Genomic DNA, 13,521 nt, shown 5'->3' on the forward strand with positions numbered 1-13,521 from the left:
CACCCAACAGCTGCATGTGGAGCAGCAGGGAAGCAAACCCGGTTCACCAGATTATGAGTCCACCGCTCTTAACCACTACACCACACTGGCTCCCCCATCTAGGGGGACACAATGTTCCCTCCCTTCAATGTGTGTTCCCTCCAATGTATTGTGGACAGTCCTGGTCACCTTGCCTCAAAAAGGATATTGAAGACCTGGGAAAGGTTCAGAAAAGGGCAGCCAAAATGACCAAGGGGATGGAGCGACTCGCCTGTGAAGAAAGGTTGCAACATTTGGGACTTTAGAGAAAAAGTGAGCAAGAGGCACCGTGACAGAAATGATGTGTGGCATAGAGAAAGCGGAGAGAGGAAAGTTTTCCTCCCTGTCCCACAGCAGTAGAACTTGTGGACATCCAGTGAATCTGGATGTTGGAAGATTTAGAAGAGATAAAATACTTACCGTATTTTTTGCTCTATAAGACTCACTTTTTCCCCTCCTAAAAAGTAAGGGGAAATGTGTGTGCGTCTTATGGAGTGAATGCAGGCTGTGCAGCTATCCCAGAAGCCAGAACAGCAAGAGGGATTGCTGCTTTCACTGCGCAGCGATCCCACTTGCTGTTCTGGCTTCTGAGATTCAGAATATTTTTTTTCTTGTTTTCTTCCTCCAAAAACTAGGTGCGTCTTGTGGTCTGGTGCATCTTATAGAGCGAATAATACGGTAGTTAAACTGTGGAGCTCTGTCCCACAGGAGGCAGTGATGGCCACTAACCCAGAAAGCTTCAAAAGAGGATTGCACAAAATCCTGGAGGAGAAGGCTGCCATTGGTTATGAGCCATTATGACTATGTTCTCCCCTCCACTGTTGGAGGCAGCAATGCTTGCCAGTACCAACTGTTGGAAACCACAAGGTGAGAGATGTGCTCAGGTCCCCCTCATGGGTTTCCCACATTGGGCATCCGGTTGGCCACTGTGAGAACAGGATCCTGGACTAGGTAAGCCATTGGCCTGATCCAGCAGGGCTCTCCCTGCATTCTTATGATGGCTTTTGTCGACAGCAGCAGCAGGAGAGTTTCTGTGCCAGGCCTGGCCCAAACAGAGATTTAGCACAGTGGGGATTTAGCCATCCATCTCATCTGAGTCCAGACCGATCAAGTTACTCTAAGCCCAGAGGACATAAATTCATGAGCCAATTGGTGGGGGCACTTTATCAATCCACTGGGTGGCCAGGGTTTGAGCTGACTGGCAGAAGTGGGCTGGGGGGGGGTTGCAGGGGGTGATCTTTCCCTCCACAACCGCCTCTGGTTGTTCTGCAGAGCTTGGCTCAAAATGCCATTGGCTTTTAACTATATAATATAATGATAATTAAGTTCTTTCTCTCGCTCCCTCTCCTCCTCCCCCCTCCCCACATCCCCTCCCCACTTCTCCTGTGAGCACAGTTTGCTGCTGATGCAGCTGCCTGCAGCCTTGGCATTTATTGAGCGCAAAGTAATAATTTATTGTCCTTTGTATGCTCAAAAGCCATCTTCATTATCCCGTGAATTTGAAAACGCCGAGCAAGTAGATGGGAGTATTTAGATCAGCATTTTTGAGGGGTGATGATGGGTTGATAGGGAGGGGAGGTGGGTGGAGAGAGAGAGAGATGAAAACGGGGTTCCTGGGAGCAGACACCAGAAAAGGGCACACTCTGTTGAAGTCCTTCCTTGACTAAGAACCCCCTTTCCCTACCTCGACACACTCTTTCTGAGCTTAGAACCCCCACTCCTACTTTGATAGCCCATTTCCCACCTGTGTGGGGATTTTTTTTGGAGGGGGGTGGTAGGCGGGGAATAGAAACTCTCCAGAGGGGATCTCAACCTCCAAGAAAAGATTAGTGGAAGATACGAAGGGATTGAAGGCTCTCTCCTTCCAGAACTTGGGAGACTGCTTTGCTCGCTAGAATCCCACCCTCCAGGCAAGGAGGAAGGGAGAAAGAGAGCGGGAGGAGGTTGTGTTTCTTTCCTCCTGGCCCCCCTCCCCCGAGGCTAGGCCGATGTTAGTCAAGGCGATTCGCTCTCCAGGATTTGCCGGCGTCGCCGTACTCGGAGCGTTACGGTAAGGAGCTGTCCTTCAGCACCCGGCGGGCGGCGATCCCCGGCGCCGGCGCTGCTGGGCGCTGTCCGCCGTGCTGAAAGCGGCGCTCGCTTGCTCACTCGCTCGCTCGCTCGCTCGCCGGCTGTACATCGCGCGGAGCCGGCAGCTTCGGGGGCTGGTCGCGGAGCTCGGATGTCTAGAGGAGGAGGAGGAGGAGGAAGAAGAGGAGAAGTCCCAGCCTCGACCGAGCAGATCGCCGAAGGGGGACAGCAGCCCGGCCGGCCGGCCAGCCCTGGAGGGGAGAACCCCAAAGCGCTTGCTTGGGGGCGCGGTGGAAGCCTCTCCGCCTCTCCGCTCGTGAAGCCCCCCTGGACGGGCGATGAAGGGGTCTCCGGCTCCAGCGACCTGTCTCCTCTTAGCAGCCCTCCTCGGGGTCCGGGCGCAAGGTAGGCGATCGCTTCGGGTGGGGGGGTGGTAGGCAAGCCCCCTCCATCTCTTTCATTATTAGGGATGTGAGATTTGGGGGCGGGGGGATTGACTGTGGGGAAATAACAAAGTGCTTTGCCTAGCATCCAAGCCTCACTCCCCCAAACCCGCTTCGCTATAAATTGCGTTCTTAATACCCCCTGTTTATCTCGCCTCCTCTTCTCTTGTCGTCCCCCCGCCCGTTTTATTTTTCTTAGCAGATTGCGAGCCAATAGCTTCGGGGGTTCCCTTTGTAATTACCCCACCGTGCGTGCTAATCTTGTTGTTGTTTTAAAGGGGGGGAGAATGTTATTATTTGACGGAGCGAGGAAAACAAGGGGGGAACAGCGTACAATCGTGTTCGAGCCCCTCGGAGAAGAATTGACACACACCCCAAATCTGTACGCGCAGGCGAAGAGGAAAAGAGCCCAGCGGCTGATATAATTAGGTTACAGGAGGCTGCTCTGTGTTGCAAATGAGGGTCTCGCCAGGCGCCTCGGGCAACTCAGCCCCTTCCCCAGCCAGCGGCCCCCCCAACCTCAGCCCATACGGCCGTTTTAATTCTCCTGGATTGGATTTAAAATAATAATAATCATCTAGAGACGCTCCTCGTATGAAACTTCTCCAAGTTCCTCTCGCCAATACTTTTTTTTAGGAGGAGGAAGAGAGAAGGTTCCCCCAAAAGGAAGCCTTCTAGAATCTGCCAGCCCCTCTCTTGAGATACCCCCAGGGACTCGCCAGGCTTCTTAAAGTGGGTCACCCTGACCTCTCTCCTTTAATCGTACTCCCCTGGACCGGCCAAGGTCTGAACCTGTTTTTAATCCCAGATCAAGCAGAGCTAAGCGCCCACTTGCTCCCCTGGGGTTAATTTAGCTCATCTGTAAGGAAAGGGGGGTTGCCTTAGGGGATCCTGAAGCACTGAATTGTTAGAGCAACACTCCACTGATGGGGGGGCATCCCTGTCCCAAGGGATATTATTTATGATTCTTAATTTCTGAGTGTGTTTTTACTTAGGGAACATAGTCATCTGGTGGGTTCTCTGTTTGCGTAATTAGACTGCCTTTTATTCAAGGCGCTACAAAGCAACTTTCGAGTGTTTGCTATTTGACGGGGACCTAGGTGCCGCCGATAAACTCCGGACAATTTTTTTTTATTTACTTATCTTTAAAGCAGTGAAAAACATGCACAGATATAAAAAATATTTTATGCATGAAAATAGCAGAAACAGCTTGGGGAGAATGCCTGATCCCCATTTCTTTTAAAAATAAATGTTTAAAAGGAAGGTCTGTGTTCTCAGACTTACTAGGGGGATTTGGAAGGGGTCTTGCGAAAGTGGGGCAGTGCGCCATTTACAGGGACACAGTCCCTTTCGACACCTCTTCTTCCCCTCCAAGAGAATCTGAGCTGCCAAGGCTGTGATCCAGTTCCCTGCCTCTCCCCTCCCAGTGGGGCTTATAGAGGATTGTGCTGTTTCAGGCACTGAGGACAAGGTGCCCCCTTCATAGAATCATTGAATTGTGGAGCCAGAAGGGATCCCGAGGGTCATCTAGTCCAACCCCCTGCAATGCAGGAATCTCAACTAATTTTTCCATGGCAGATGGCCATCTAACCTCAGCTGAAAAGTCCTGAATCTATTCCAGGACTTTTAAAACTGGGTTGCGAGGAAGTGGGTGGTGTCACCGTCAACAACAAAAAGTCAAATTGGACCTATATCTTTTGTTGAAGTATTTCAAAAGTTGGGTTGATGGCTCTATCTCTCTCACACACACATGTATGTATGCATGCACACACCGCCCTGCGGTTAGGATTGCTCCATGAATAAATGTGAAGCCTTTTGAATTTTTTGTTTTAAATTGTTCCCTTGGATTTATTCCAAATAATGGACACCCCCCTCCCACCTGTCTCCCTGTGTCACAACCGAGAGAAGAGGCACAATACCTTGATTGTAACAATAAGTTAACAACTCCCCTTGTCCCTGATTTATATTTGCTCTTGTGCATTTTGAAGTGCAATTTTTCAAAAGGATGCTGAGATGCCATTTTAAGGCAGGGGGTGAAAAAGCTCTGCACCACACATGAAAGGCCCTGCTTCTGGGTGCAACCGAGATTGAAATCAAAGGAAAGTGGCCTATTGTAAGGACACTCGCTGTAATCGTTATTCCATATTACACACACATATATATAACTGTATGTCATGGTAACCAGGTCTGTATAGACAGATGCTCTCCTGTGTAGTCAGGGAGCGGATGATCCGCACTCGCCACCCTTCCCAAACGATATCCTTTTGGTAAACACACAGCTGCATGGTCCGTCGTCCCCCCCCCCCGGATTTTAATACAGGGTTTGGGGGTGTTGTCTTAGGAATCCTGTTGGCCAGTCCAAGGTGAAACTTGACTTCTAAGGCTGGGTGAGCTTTGAGAACCTGCGTAGTTTCTGAAAAATACACAACGTTGCACCCAGGTGCTCTGCATTAAGGATGTAATCCTGGTTTTGTAATCGCAGACAGTGAAGTCGGATAGGTTCCCCGCCACACCAAGGATGCAATGGCAATGAGGGAGAAGCCCGGTTTGGGGGCCCCTGAACTGTGTGCCTGGGGACAGGGGTGGGTCAAGGGTCTTGAAGAGAGACCAATGCAGGCAGAGTGATCTCAAGTAGTTCCTCACCAGTGTCTTCCAAAGAAATCAAAGTCCAGATGGACCTTGGAGTTTAGGGAGGTGGAGCAAGGGGAGCATGTGTGTGTGTTGCGGCAGGAGGACTCTCAGATAGAAAAAGGGACCTCGCCTTAGGAGACAGGGCCAAACAAGTCATTCTATTTGTGTGAAGGAGGAAGGGCAGAGGCAGATTTAGGGGAGTGGGACCGCTTCACCTACACTATCCAGTATACCTGAAGGAGCGTCTCCACCCCCATCGTTCTGCCCAGACACTGAGGTCCAGCACCGAGGGCCTTCTGGCGGTTCCCTCACTGCAAGAAGCCAAGTTACAGGGAACCAGGCAGAGGGCCTTCTCGGTGGTGGCGCCTGCCCTGTGGAACGCCCTCCCACCAGATGTCAAGGAGATAAACAACTACCAGGCTTTTAGAAGACATCTGAAGGCAGCCCTGTTTAGGGAAGCTTTTAATGTTTGATGCATTACGGTATTTTAATATTTTGTTGGAAGCCGCCCAGAGTGGCTGGAGAAACCCAGCCAGATGGGCGGGGTATAAATAATGTATTATTATTATTATTATTATTATTATTATTATTATTAGGCACCAAGATGAGAGGGAGCCACAGAGGGCACCAAATTTGGGCATTGCAGAGGGCTCTGCTGAAATTTGAAAGCCCAAAGTCCACCACTGATGAGGGGCTCGTCAACCTTCCATGCCAAAGCAGATTGCATAAGAATATAAGAGGCTGCGCCATCTACTCCAGCATCCTGTTCTGGTAGTGGCCCACCAGATGCCCATTGTGGGAAACCTGCAGGCAGGATCCGGCACAAGAGCCCCCTCTCCGCCCCTGCAGTTTCAAGCAACTGGCATTCATAAGCATTGCTTCTTCTTCTTCTTCTTCTTTTTAATATATATTTTATTAAGGATTTTCTTGTTTTACAGAAGTGTAGTGCCTCGTATTTTTTTTTTCCTTCCATGTAACATTTTTACAAATCCGTTTCATTTGTTGAGGCATTAGGGGGAGAAGAAAAGAAAAAAGAAAGTGGGGTGGAGAGAGGGAAGATGGATAGCGGTGGGGTCGGGTGGCGGTGTTTCTATTATGTTTAATGTATGGAGACAGAGAGCAGCCCTCTTCTCCTCCCTGAATTCGTTCGATCTTCTTTTAAAGCCATCCTGATCGGTGATCATCACTGCTTCCTGTGGGAGGGAGTTCCATAGTTTAGTTATGGTAAAGGTAAACATAAAGGGACCCCTGACCATTAGGTCCAGTCGTGGCCGACTCTGGGGTTGTGGCGCTCATCTCTCGCTTTCTTGGCTGAGGGAGCCGGCATGCAGCTTCTGGGTCATGAGGCCAGCAGGACTAAGCCGCTTCTGGCGAACCAGAGCAGCGCACAGAAATGCCATTTACCTTCCTGCCAGAGTGGTACCTATTTATCTACTTGCACTTTGTTGTGCTTCCGAACTGCTAGGTTGGCAGGAGCAGGGACCGAGCAATGGGAGCTCACCCCGTCGCAGGGATTCGAACCACCGACCTTCTGGTCATCAAGTCCTAGGCTCTGTGGTTTAACCCACAGTGCCACCCACATTCCTCTTAGTTATGGTAGGGTTGCCATATTTCAAAAAGTGAAAATCCAGACACAAAAGTTGTGGAGCTTTTCTTGGCCAAAGGAGTGGCAGTCCAGAACATCTGGAGGGCACCAGGTTGAAGATGGCCAGTTTATTTCATGGTCAATTTATGCTCTTGGCAACTGGACACTCTCTCTCCTGTGGCTGAGATATCATCATGTGAACACTTAAAAAGAAAAATGCCTTTGACCTTTTTGCCTTCTTCCCCCATTGGGGTTTTTTTTAAACAGAGCCTGGATAGCCACCTGTCATGGATTCTTTAGCTACGATTTCTGCTTTGCAGGGGGTTGGACTAGATGACTTTGGGGGGTCCCTTCCCACTTTATAATTCTGTGATTCAATGAGACGATAGCTGCTTCACAGGCCTGGTTCCCTGAGAGCCGCCTGGCTGCTTTCTGAATCTTTCTCCCCTCCCCCCTGTTTGCCCCCTCATCTTTTGTAATGACAGCGAAGCTTTGACAAGGTCTTGGCATTAAGGTCCCTGGTCCTCAGTCACCCACAGGTGCCACTGAACATACACCCCTCCCCCTCTTTGTTGGCCCGGTTTGAAGAGGCAGGCAGCATCCTGGCAGCGAGGCTGAGTTCCTGAGCCCGTGCCAAATTGGGAAAGCCTCTCGGCTTAACTGCTGCTTCAGGCCTTGATCTCCCTTCTTGGCTATTAATTGAGGATGGACAGACGGATTGCCGGTTGGGAGAAATCAGACTTTCAGATTTGTAACAAATCCCCGGTTTGATCCTAGTGAATCACTCCGATATTAACTTTCCTTCCTGGGGCTGGTCACACCACATGCCTGATTTAGCCAGAGATCCGTGAGCTATCCTTTTCCGCAGAGGAAGGGCGACTCTGGGGAAGGTGTTAATCCTCATGTGAGCTTCGCTTGGGGGCTTTGCCCACTGGTGGGCATGACCCCCCTCCCCCTCTCTCTGTCTTTCGCAAGAGCAGAAGGAGTAGGACTTGGCTTTGTGGGCATCCAGAGGCCTGTTCTGGCTGGGGCTGATTTTGCTTACTTCCTTTTTTTGATCTACAATTAAATCAGGTGTGCGCTCAGAATCCAGCGGCTCTGAGAGAGGCACAAAGGGACAAACTCCCCCCCCCCCCACACACACACAAATGTCTGAAGGCAGTAATGGAGCCTTGGCCTGATCCAGCAGGCCCTTCTCATGTTAATATGAGGGTTCATGAGTGCCAAGGGAAAACCTTAATAGTGCCCCAGCACCAAAGGGTGCCCCCTGGGACAGTGTTTGTTTGGTTACGCATGTCCGCAGACAATTCCTAAGGTAAGTATACCATCATCTACCAGGCCATCCCATTTTTGATTGCCCCTGCTGATAAAGAATTCAAAGGCAACCCGCCTTTGGGTTCCAGCTTCTGAAAACCACAAGTGGAAAGAGTGGTGCTGTTGAGCTCAGGTCACGCTTGCTGGCTTTGCATCATGGGAATCTGGCTGGCCACTGTGGGAACAGGATGCTGGGCTAGAGAGGACTTCAGTCTGATCCACCAGGGCTCTTCTTACGGAGGTCTGCTGGGGTAGCAGAACCTCCATACCCAGGGGCAGCCTACCCTGAAATATCAGATGGTGGGGAACAGCTGGAGAGTTGATGTTGTGCTCAATTCCTGCTTGCAGGCTTCCCATACTGGACATTTTGTTGGCCACTGTGGTAACAGGATGCTAGATGGGCCCCCTTTGGTCTGATCCAGCAGCCAGGCTCTATTCTAATGGTCTCACTGGCTGCACCAGCAACAGATTTCTCTGTTTCCATGAGAAGGGCAGCTTAATTAAGACAGGGAGAGATGCAGACAGAGCCATCAGGGCTCACTGAATTTTGGAATGTCTCCTTTTCTACTGTCTCCTTTTCCTGCTGGGACTAATTTTACATATGTATTTTTAAAATTGTAAAGCGCCTTGGCAGAAAAGATATATAAAAACGCAGCAAATAAATAGATATATTACAGAAATCACCTGCAGAGGCTTCTGTGAATCTGTGTAGGGGGAGATAGCTGAGAACGCCTTAGCTGAGACCTTGGGTTTGTTTGTTTCTCTGGAGTATCTGTAGCCCACTCTTCAGCCAAAAAGGTTCCCAGAGTGACATACACACAGTCAGTTAAAACAAGGCAGCCTCTGCCCACAGGCTCCCTGTCTGAAAGAACACGATACACAAGGGAGAAGGTACAGGGAGGGAAGAGGAAAAAATTAAACTCAGGCACCACTTCTTAAATGGTTGCCTGCCAACAGCCAGGGCTAAAGATTAAGTCAGAGCCACCAGGCTGCAAGAAGACCTTGTCACCTGATCACAGCCAAGCAGGAGCAGGAACCCCTGTCCTGAAGCAGCCAGTTGTCGCCCTGGGTGGGTCGAGCCAGTCCATAGTTTGCCGCCTGCAGTTCAGCAGCTCCCCACAAGGGGCAGCAGCACACACAGGGCCCAGCAATTCCTGACACTGCTTGCAGGGCCAGCTCAAGACATTTTTCCACCAGAGGCCAGAAAGAAAATGGTCTACACACAGAGACACACACATGAGTTCTCATGCATACAGCGTCCAGTTCTACGATTGGCCATTGAAACTTACTTGACGAAACAGTTTCCTCCATAACAACAGACTAGCATAGCAGTTGTCAAGTGCTGGCGCAGAGTAATTTATCAGGAGTGATGCCTCTGGGGCAGCTTTCTCACTCTGCCTAATGATAGGGCCGGTCTTAAGAGCCGGACGCCCTGAGAACTTTGCCGCGGGGTGTCTCTTGGGAACCATCGTGCAGATCTTTGCTCCCAATAGATAGATACCCAGTGTTGGACGTGTTCCAACAAAACGCAGTCCCTCCAGGGAAATGCCTTGGGCATGAATTTTAAGGAGGAACACGTACGTACTTCATAAATATTTGCTGGGATGGATTTTTTTTTCCTCCCCCTCCCAAGGATTGATCCATAAGCAAGATACTGGGGAGAGAATGAATGATTGTTCTCTCACTCACTCAGAAATGCCAGAAATTGAGGTGATCCAATGAAAATGATTGGCAGGAGGCCCACATCGGCCTGAAATGCAGGTACTACTTCATCTAAATCATAATTAGGGAAACCGCTGTAGGCAAGATGCAGCAGTCGATGTTCATCAAATTCTGGGAATTGTCCATACCTCTGATATGTGCGCAGAAGGTGCGCCCAGGTCCATAGAATCATAGAATTGGAGGGTTGGAGGGTACCCCCAGAGGCCATCTAGTCCACCCCCTGAAATCTCAGCTAAGTTCTGGTATGATATGTAGTATTCTAAGCCACTTTGAGACATAGGGTTGCAGCTATAGTTAAGCTGTGGCTAATTCAAGCATGGAATAGGAGCACATTGTTAAACTATGGAACTCTCTGCCACAGGAGGCAGAGACGGTTACCAGCTTGAGCACAAGACCAGACAAAGTCATGAAGGATAAGGCTGCACGCCACAATGGCTCTCCATGGGCAGCCATGTGTCTGAATCCCAGTTGCTGGAAGCCACAGGTAGGGAGATTTGCTTTTGTGCCCAGGCTTTTGTGGTCTTCCCTTTGGGGCAGCTGGTTGGCCAACTGTGAGAACAGGATGCTGGCCTGATCCAGCTGGGCTCTTCTTCTGTTCAGTGCCAGCCCTACTCAGAGGAGACCCTTTGAAAATAATGAACATGACTAACCGGCACATTATTTTCAACGGGTCTACTCTGAGATGTTTTGCTTGGTTGCATTTTTTAAAATACGTAATAAAATGACCTACAAATGTAATAAATTGAACCAAATATCCAGGCAGGGCTAGGAAAGACACCTGCCCAGGACTAGGAACAGTCCCTTGTTGCCTGCTGATATTGTTGGACTCCAGTTCCCATCAGTCCTAGCCAATGTAGCCAATGGCAGTGAAGGATGGGAGTCGGAGCCCAAACATCTGGAAGGCACGATGTTTACTGGAGTAGCTGGACCAACGGCCTGACTCAGAATCAAGCATCTTCCCACAGGCCCTTCTGAATCAGCACTTAATTCAGAATCATGAGGACCAGCCTCTTACTTTATATTTAAAGGAAGCACCTTAGGGAAGGCTTAGAGTCCTTACTTTTCATGCGGGGGGGGGGGTCCAGGTTCGATTCCCATTTGCACCTCCTTTGGGAATACCTGTAACTCACGAGAGCTGCTGCTGCTGCTGCCAGTCAGTGCCAACAGTACTGGGCTAAATGTAATACTGCCTGTGGGCCCCACAAAAAATCAAAATAAATTTGGTTTGATTTTGGAAATAAAATTGTCTTATTAAAATTGTGGGTTGGTAAAATAACAAACGTATTAGGAGATAATTTGCGAGGGCGGCGCGAGATAATTCCGATTGCCTAGGGGCCTCCGCAGGGTATAATCCGGCACTGGCTAAGACTGGAGCCGACGGTCTGACTCGGTCTAAGGCGTCTTCGCACGTTCCGAAACTAACGACGAGCCTGGCGCGAGTTGTGTCGGCCGCTCCGAACCCCTGACTCAGTCCTCACCCGCCTCCGCGTTCATTTTGGGGCAATTAGCTGGTACTGTCTTAGCCGCTTTGCATATACAGTGGTACCTCGGGTTAAGCACTTATTTCGTTCTGGAGGTCCGTTCTTAACCTGAAACTGTTCTTAACCTGAAGCACCACTTTAGCTAATGGGGCCTCCTGCTGCCGCTGCGCCGCCAGAGCACGATTTCTGTTCTCATCCTGAAGCAAAGTTCTTAACCCGAGGTACTATTTCTGGGTTAGCGGAGTCTGTAACCTGAAACGTCTGTAACCTGAAGCGTCTGTAACCCGAGGTACCCCTGTAATGGGGAGGAGAGGGGGGCGTCTTGGAAGCCACACGTGGCGGACAGCTGGCGCTTTCTTTCCCTCGGAGTTTGGTGCGCTCTGTTCGTCTCTCTCTCTCTCTCTCTCTCTCTCTCTCTCTCTCTCTCTCTCTCTGTGTGTGTGTGTGTGTGGAGCAGCTGGCTCTCAGCGGACGCCTCAGGGCACCAGAAGCGCGTCCTCGGGGGAGCGAGGACGGTGGGCTAACCTTTTAGCAAACTCCCGGCTCCTGGGATGGAGCCAGAGGAGAACTGCGCGCCATCCGGCATCTCCTGGGGCCAGGAGGCGAAAGGAACATGAACCGCTAAGTGTCGAAATCGCAGGGTGTGTGTGTGTGTGTGTTTAAAAAAGCCAAACTGGTGTCGCACATCTTGATCTCTTCTTGGGTGCCTTGGAATGGAGGGAGAGAAATCTTGCTGGCAGGGGGCTGCTTTTGAGGGAGGGGGGGGGGGGACAGAAAGACAGGGCGGAGCCACAGCCAATGAAAGGCGGAGCTAACGCCTAATATTTCCCCCTCCTCCTCCTCCTCCTCCCTGCTGAGTCCTGCTAGGGGCAGGATTCACAACAAGCACTTAAAAGTCACTTTGATGACACTTTGATGACCGCCAGGCCTTTGGTTTGGACTCAGTCTGACCCTTATGTTGCCCTCCCCTTATAGTCTTGATCTATCGGCTACTTTTAAAATGAGGCTGCTTTTTACATTGCATTTCAACCTGTATTTTAAATTGTTTTTTCCCCCTATTATGTTTTTACTGTGATTTTATTGGTGTTAGCCGCCCTGAGCCCGGCTCTGGCCGGGGAGGGCAGGGTATAAATAAATTTTATTATTATTATTATTATTATTATTATTATTATTATTATTATTATTTTCAGCAGCTGCTATTATTGTTCAGCAGCAACTATTATTATTACTTTCAGCAGCCACAGCTTCTCCCCAAAGAATTCTGGGAACTGTAGTTTATCAAAGGTGCTGAGTGTTATTTGAGGCCCCCTCTCCCCTTCCCAGAGTTCCCAGAGAATGATGGCTGAGAGCGGCTCCAGGAACTGTAGCTCTGGGAGGGAAATAGGGGCCAGGGATTCTTGAGACGCGATTCCTGCGTTGCAGCAGCGGGTTGGACTGGATGACCCCTGGGGGTCCCTTGCAGCCTTACAAGTCCATGGCTCACATTGTTCCGCCTTCCATTCTGCCCTCCCCACCTGGAGAGGCAAACCTTGCTGGACGTGCTTTGAGAGAGCTGTTAAACCTTCTGCAATAAGTACAAGCAGATCCCTTGTGAAGCTAAACGTTCTATTAAACAGCGAGCAGGGTTTCATAAAAGCGGGCAGAGAAAGCTGTTGCGGCCCTTTTAAAACACCCTGGCGGCTTTGGAAGCCCCCGTGGGGCAGCCTCTTTCAGAGCTGAAGGAATACAGCCAGAGGAGCTACAATGGGGCTTTGAAGGCGATCTCCTCGAGAGTCAGAGCACCCCCAGATTGAAGGCTGCACCCCAGTGACGGAGCCCGTCTATCCCCTTTGGATGGGGGCTCTCAAAGTGTGACCCAGGAACCACCATAGCCCTGTGAGCTTCATTCAGGAGGTCTGCATTAAACATCCACATTGATTTTGTTACAATATATATATATTTTTATTGCTTCTTTCATTCCTTCCATTGTCTTTTATTGTCCTACAGTGTGAAATCCCATGGAATGCAAATTGTAGCACATTAAAATCCAATATCGGAAATGAAAGAAGCAAGAGAAATGCCATTAGGAATCAGCCAGTTCCCAGCAGTCGCTGCAGCAGGCAGTCAAATCATTTCACGGAGCAGAAGGCGATCTGTGGCAACTAGCCCGGATGCCTAGGTTCTGCCTCTATGGTGGAAGGCAGCTATTATTATTGTTGTTGTTGTTGTTGTTGTTATTTGTATACCACACTGCATCTGAAGTTCCCAGGGTGGTTTG

At 49.9% G+C, this 13,521-nt stretch overlaps 1 protein-coding gene across 5 annotated transcripts in view; it reads left to right on the forward strand.

Moving 5' to 3' along the window:
• The first annotated feature begins 1,641 nt into the window (after positions 1 to 1,641).
• Positions 1,642 to 13,521, forward strand: part of SEZ6 (seizure related 6 homolog) — a 114,412-nt gene continuing 102,532 nt past the window's right edge. For all 5 annotated transcript variants that reach the window (XR_014520069.1, XR_014520070.1, XR_014520071.1 and 2 more), the window contains exon 1: positions 1,642 to 2,493. Coding sequence is in view for 1 of the 5 variants with exons in the window: in XM_083479814.1 (XP_083335940.1) it covers positions 2,427 to 2,493 (67 nt within the window). In the remaining 4 variants the exon portion in view is untranslated. The remainder of the gene's footprint in view (positions 2,494 to 13,521) is intronic.

The sequence above is a fragment of the Podarcis liolepis genome, assembly GCF_965112155.1.
Source record: "Podarcis liolepis genome assembly, chromosome: 16".
Classification (NCBI taxonomy): Eukaryota; Metazoa; Chordata; class Lepidosauria; order Squamata; family Lacertidae; genus Podarcis; species Podarcis liolepis.